This window comes from Branchiostoma belcheri, unplaced genomic scaffold (genome assembly GCF_001625305.1).
Source record: "Branchiostoma belcheri isolate BF01 breed outbred unplaced genomic scaffold, Haploidv18h27 scaffold9, whole genome shotgun sequence".
Classification (NCBI taxonomy): domain Eukaryota; kingdom Metazoa; phylum Chordata; class Leptocardii; order Amphioxiformes; family Branchiostomatidae; genus Branchiostoma; species Branchiostoma belcheri.
The window spans coordinates 633,536-639,694 of record NW_017804575.1 but is presented as its reverse complement, the minus strand read 5'-3'; the positions used below and the strand labels follow the sequence as shown (position 1 = coordinate 639,694).

At 41.7% G+C, this 6,159-nt stretch overlaps 1 protein-coding gene across 11 annotated transcripts in view; it reads left to right on the top strand.

Moving 5' to 3' along the window:
• The first annotated feature begins 5,142 nt into the window (after positions 1-5,142).
• The window catches only part of LOC109487848 (C-Jun-amino-terminal kinase-interacting protein 4-like), a 35,466-nt gene continuing 34,449 nt past the window's right edge, over positions 5,143-6,159 (top strand). For all 11 annotated transcript variants that reach the window (XM_019791948.1, XM_019791946.1, XM_019791944.1 and 8 more), the window contains exon 1: positions 5,143-5,960. In XM_019791948.1, the coding sequence (XP_019647507.1) occupies positions 5,748-5,960 (213 nt within the window). In that variant the 5' untranslated portion in view covers positions 5,143-5,747. The remainder of the gene's footprint in view (positions 5,961-6,159) is intronic.

Below are 6,159 nucleotides of genomic sequence, written 5' to 3'. Positions count from 1 at the left end.
GAGAAGAGAGAGAGAGAGAGAGAGAGAGAGAGAGAGGAGGAGAGAGGAGGGAGAGATAGAGAGGGGAGACAGAGAGAGAGGGGGAGGAGGGAAAGGGAGTGGATTTAGCATCTGATTTGCATGATTAGAATTAATCATCATTTGCACTATCTAGATACCAAAAGGCCTGCCGATCCGTCTTTAATCCCTTCTTGAAGCTATTCTCCTTCAAAGGAAGCTAAGTCAGACTCTACACCACTCTACACCACTATAGCTAGTGGCATCACAAACTACCACTGTGACAATGTAAACAAACATGGCACCCTCACTTCCTGAATGGATTTGCAATGGAATTGAGGGTTCATTCACGTCAACTGTTCATTCATGTCAACTGACTTCCCAAGAACCATCTCCAGAGACACCGGATTTGATATAGAAGACCTTAAATCAACTATGGCGGACAGATCACTGTGGAGTACTGTAGTGCAGCAACTTACTTTTGTATCCTCCTGATGTTACATAATGCATGACCAAACATGTTAAACAGTTATATGTATGATGTTACTATACTTTTATTGCCATGTCTTCACAGTATGAATCAAATGTTTATAATTCGTTACATCAACTAGTCTGATCAAGACTGATGATGACGATGTTTGGTGTGTAAAACTGTAAAAAAACTGTAACATTTATACATTGTAGCTGTGGATTCATCACTCCAGCTATGTCTACATGTTGTAATCGACATCATACACTGAAGTCATCCCTCAGTAAGACATTTGGAGGCATTATTAGTTCCTGTTTGGAACTTTTATTCAGCCTGTAAAGAACTGTAACACTCATGGTCACAGCCATGGTGTTTTCTTCTATGTCACCAGTCTTACTTCCCATTCTCACAATAGTGTAAAATCAGAGCCAAAATACAGACTTCCACTACAAATGTACCATGATTTTGAATCCAATGATTCTTCACTTAGCATGATTTGAATCACAGCAACTTATAACTTATTAGCAATCAGAAAAGTTCATGTGCATTGGTAGTTACATGTACATGTTTAAAGGTAAAACTTTTGTACCAACACAAAAAGGTAAATGTTCTCATGTCTTCCTCAGTAGACTGTATTTACACTTCAGAGAGGCCACATGACAAGCCTTATTTGTAACTGGGTCAGTCTACTGAGAAAGACCAGAATGACTGGTCGAAAGGTCTAGGAGAGAACATTTACATGTAACCTTTGTCTTGGAACAAAAGTTTTACCTTTACACATTAGATTTGTTGTTACTAATATTAGCAATACTTTCATCACAATGCACAGAGTCATTAGTCAGTGATTTATACTGTACTCATAAATACATACATGTACATGGTCTATTGCAGGTACTGTGCTACATGTAGACTTTCCATATCCAGCTCTGCTGCCTAGAAAATCTGAGCCATGCAATTTAATAAATAGATTTGAGAATTTAACCCTTGTCCTGCAGGCATTTTAACACATTTTTGTTCAATTATTTGATTTTTTTAATCAGGTCCTTTTCTTCTGCACTGCTATGGCATATTACCTTACCTTACTATGGCATATTAGTCACTTCAAATTCTGCATTTGGTGCATTTCACTGCAGTATGACATGTTCACGTGAGAAATACCCCCCAACAACACATACACAGGACCACCATACAGCCACTGTATGTGAGACCTGTATTTATACAATAATCGTTTTGACACAAAAAAGTACAGCAACGTTTGTAAGGTCTACTACAGCTAGAGCTGTGTACCTAAACCCACGTTCAGGTCTAGGTCTGGATTCAAGTCCAGAGGTTTAGGTTCAGATCTGGACTTGTAAGTCAGCACCTAAAGCCTGGGCATATACAAAATACAGAGGGGACTTCTCAGTTAACATTTCCCAAAGGAAAATGTGGTATCTTTACCACAAAATTTTGTAGTGAGCACTGCACTACCAGGGTTAAGAAGATACATGCATGTTGTTTTCGGGGCACATCTGGGCAAAGCAGGCAACATAATTTAGGGACGCACTTGACGATGTCCAATAATGGCAATGTTTTCTTAATTTTTGACCATTGAAGATTTCAGCTGATTTAGAACAAAAATGGAGAATGTGACACAAGTTTTTATAAGTTCAGAACTAGTTCCAGACGTTCAGGTTTTTTTGGACTTGAACCTAACATTTTTAAAAGTCCGGAACTAGTTCCAGCGAACCGGTACGTATACACAGCACTAACTACAACCATACATAGTACATACAATGGATACAAATAAATTAAGTTACAAATGTACATACAAGTCTATGAACAAATCAACATCAACTTATACTACCAGTTTTAAAGTTTAAACATTCTTTGATATATTTACCTATTTGTACACAGTAAGGGTTGTGTAATTCTAAAATATAATTTGAATTTATCATTTCGATGCAGCAGGACAAGGGTCTTAATATATTACAATATCAATCTGGCATTCTTGTAAAATAATGTTGCTTGTCGCCGCCTTCTTGTGCTTGACTAGTTGGGTACCGGTGTCACTCCATGTCACAGCGATGTTAACCCTAGTCTTTCTTGTCATCCTTCTTTACTAACAAGTCACTGACTTTCTGGCGTATGTTGGGCACCTTGTAGTTCTGTTCCATGTATATGCCGAACGCCACTCCGGCCAGAGCTCCGAGCGTCAGGGCCGATACTCTGGACACCAGCGCGCCGACCACAACGCCTTTACCGAAGTCCGACATCGACATGTCCTGAAAACGATACATCAGAATGGGAAAAGGATAGGATAGGGTAGGAAAAGAACGTTGTGTTTCCTGTTTCAGTTCTGAAAAAAATTAGGCTTGGTAGGTAGGGATTACATGTATCTTTTTCTTCTTTTTTTTTTTTAGACTTTGGCAATGTCTAGTGATACAATACAGTTTAACAAAGTAAAACTTGCATGAGCACGCATCTATTTTCTATATCAATGTCGGAAAACCGATTTTACAACATTTCGTCACTCAGGTGTCAGATCAAGGAGCTAGAAAAGGTTGATCAGTTTCAAAAATCTACAACAATCTGCATGTCCCTTGCAAGTTGCAGGGATGCACAAAAATGGCTTGGTTTGGACTTTTTTTCTAGAATCGGTTGGGAATTACAGAAAACACAACATTTTTTGTTCTAGGCCAAAGCAAGTTTATAGAGAACTCAAGGCATGCCAAACTATCACAATAACAAAAGGGTATGTGCATTCATATAGAAGACAATTGCCAAACTTTGGATACACCCAAGTCAATATACTATAGTACTACTAGTAAGCCACACCCAAGGTAATTTTGTTGTACAAGCTAAGGGATTCAAAATTTTCATGCGACATGTGATGGCATTTCTGTAGTACTACAAGCAAAGGTACCGAAGTAACGGGTTCCTCACTGGCCGCCCAGTGCGGAACTCACGGGGAAAGTGGCGTCGACACTCGGGGCCCTGTTCGGAAGAAAGCTCCGCACTGGAATTCTAGCGCAGAAACGGCTTTGTTCCAGTGCTGATACACCGTCAGGACTGAAATTCCAGAGCTGAATCTTGACTCGGCACTCGTTTTCCGGTGCTAACTTCCACTCAGCACTCGTTTGCCAGAGCTCGGGGGGCGTTCAGCACTGGATAGCCAGCGCTCAGAGGCCGTTCACCACTGGATAGCCAGTGTTGAATTCCACTCGGCACTCGCTACCAGTGCTCGGAGGCCGTTCACCACTGGATAGCAAGTGCCGAAGTCCCTAAGTAACGGGTTCCTCACTGGATCGTTCCAGTGCTCGGTGACTCTTGGTGCTGGAAGCCGAGTTCTCAAATCATTTCGGCACTGGGCCTCTGGTGCTTACGTCGGCCGCGCGGCTTACAGTACAGTATCGTAGGCCAAGTCTATGTCTGTAAAAATGTGAGGATCTGAGCCTTGCAGTACTGCCGATCACCTTGTTGTCCCGATTGTAAATTTGCTTCCCGGGAGGGTATGATCTCGAAAATAATAGTGTTAGAGTTCAAAGGCGGCATCTCGGTACCCTTTCTAAAGACAAGGTTTGCTTTGCCGATTTATAGTTTCCAGTGCTGAAGCCGCCGACACTGGGCACCAAGTGTTGACGTAACTTCGGCACTGGACATCTAGGACGGAAGCCGCCTCACCTCTGTATACCGAGTGCTGAGAAAGGAACCCGTTACTTCGGTACTTTTGCGTACTACAAGGTCAAAGACACGTTCCTATACCTAACAGGATTACTTGAAAGAAGAATTTGTGTCTACTATGAAAACGAACTACACATGTATTATCAACAACCTGTATTAAACATAATATTTGCCATATAGCTACTAGGTAGTTGCCACTGTCACGTTACCTTGAATTTTTGACTGTACAATAAACTAACGCTATACATATACGTTCACACATATATTCATTTAGACTAAGAGGGTGGGGGCGTATAAAACAGACCACAGCAGGGGTAGGGCGGGGGTAGGGGGAAGGGTCACGGTTATGACATCCCCCCTTATAAAACACCCAACAGTCAAACCGCCCCCCCCCCACTACTACAAATTATGTATAAGCATCTAGCAGCATAATTTTTTCTTCAACTTCAAAGTAAACAACGTTCAAAGCAGTCCAGATGTTTAGGATATGTTTAGATGATTACAAGTACTGCAAATTCAACAAACCTTGAACAAGTCGGGTTTAAAAACGTCCATAATTAAGTCATCCAAGTCAGGGAAATCCGATTTTTTGTCGTCTCCCGCCATCTTGGGTCGATTGGCATAGTCCACTAGAGCAAATAGGGGTGAACAACTAAGGTAATGTTATATATAGACAAAAACATACGCGATTAAAGAAAACAGTGATTGAAAATTAACCAGCTGAGTCTATGTTGTTAATATTGCCCCTAAATACAAATAACGTGTTACCTCAATCCTGAAAAACAAGCAAACAAACAAACAAACTTGCCATTTGGCTATAACGTTAATTCATTTAGAGTTTTATTTTTTAATTACCAGTATCACCCCTCCCCTCCTACAAATTTATTTTCTTTTTGTTTAACTTGACAGTAGTTTTCAGTATTAGTTAAAAGAAAATGTTATTTCTTCAGATGTCATAGGTTGCGCTTCTCCTATTTTCCGCTAGGGGGCAGTGTGACATCGCTCCCATGAGCACTCTCGTCGCGTCACATGATTTTATGATGTGTTGGTTCCAATCCTGATGGCTGCGATCAAGACGTAGTTTTGGACAGCTTTATTGCGGTCCTAAGACTCCCCGGGCTACCTGGAGGCGTTGTTCTAGGAATAAGTATCACAAGGAGACCCTTCCCGACTTGGAGATATCGTCCAACCGCTCCAAAATAGCCGAGAAGTCGGGTAGGCGTTCTTTTTGACAGGAGTAAAATTTAACGTCATCGTCTGCAAAGAGGAGGGGTCAACCGGGCACAGTATCAACCGATCAACATTTGCAGATGTGAGACAAGAAAAAAACCGTGGTACTGTGCGTTAACTGTCTGCTGTAACCCACCGGGAAACAGGAATACCGACCAGAACTAAAAATCCACGTTGTGAGATTGTAGAGCTTCAAAAACGGGCCATTCTATTATATTTGTGCATCTAAATGGGGAGGGGCCGGTTTTGATAATCTAGGTTCCGATTTGGGGGATTTCAGGAAGCATTTTTACAGGTGCAAAAACCTGTATTGTTTTATCCTTGCCTCCATGGGCGCCGCCATCTTGTTTCCTGTGAACTAAAAGTAAAATAAGGTTAAAGTGGAATCATGATGGAGGTAGACTTGGGGATCGAGACGGTGTACGGCAGCGATGACACGTCGACCGGGGTCATGTCGGAGAAGGTTTCGGCGCTGGCCAGCAGTGTGTATCAGGAGTTCGAGAGGATGATCAAGAAGTACGACGAAGATGTGGTCAAGGAACTCATGCCTCTGGTGGTCAATGTCCTAGAGAACTTGGACATCGTTACCCACGATAATCAGGTAAGCAGAAATATTACTGTTTTATTTAATACGTCACCTCATAGGAGTGAAGTACTAGTAAATAAATTGTTGGCCTGTGTGTTTCGGCAATCAGCGTGCAAAATACCTGGTTGCCCCGAACAACCAAATTTTACTTGAGGCAACCTATTTTTGAACCTAGGTAGCCCGGTGTGCTACCTGAATTTGAAGACCCCCCCCC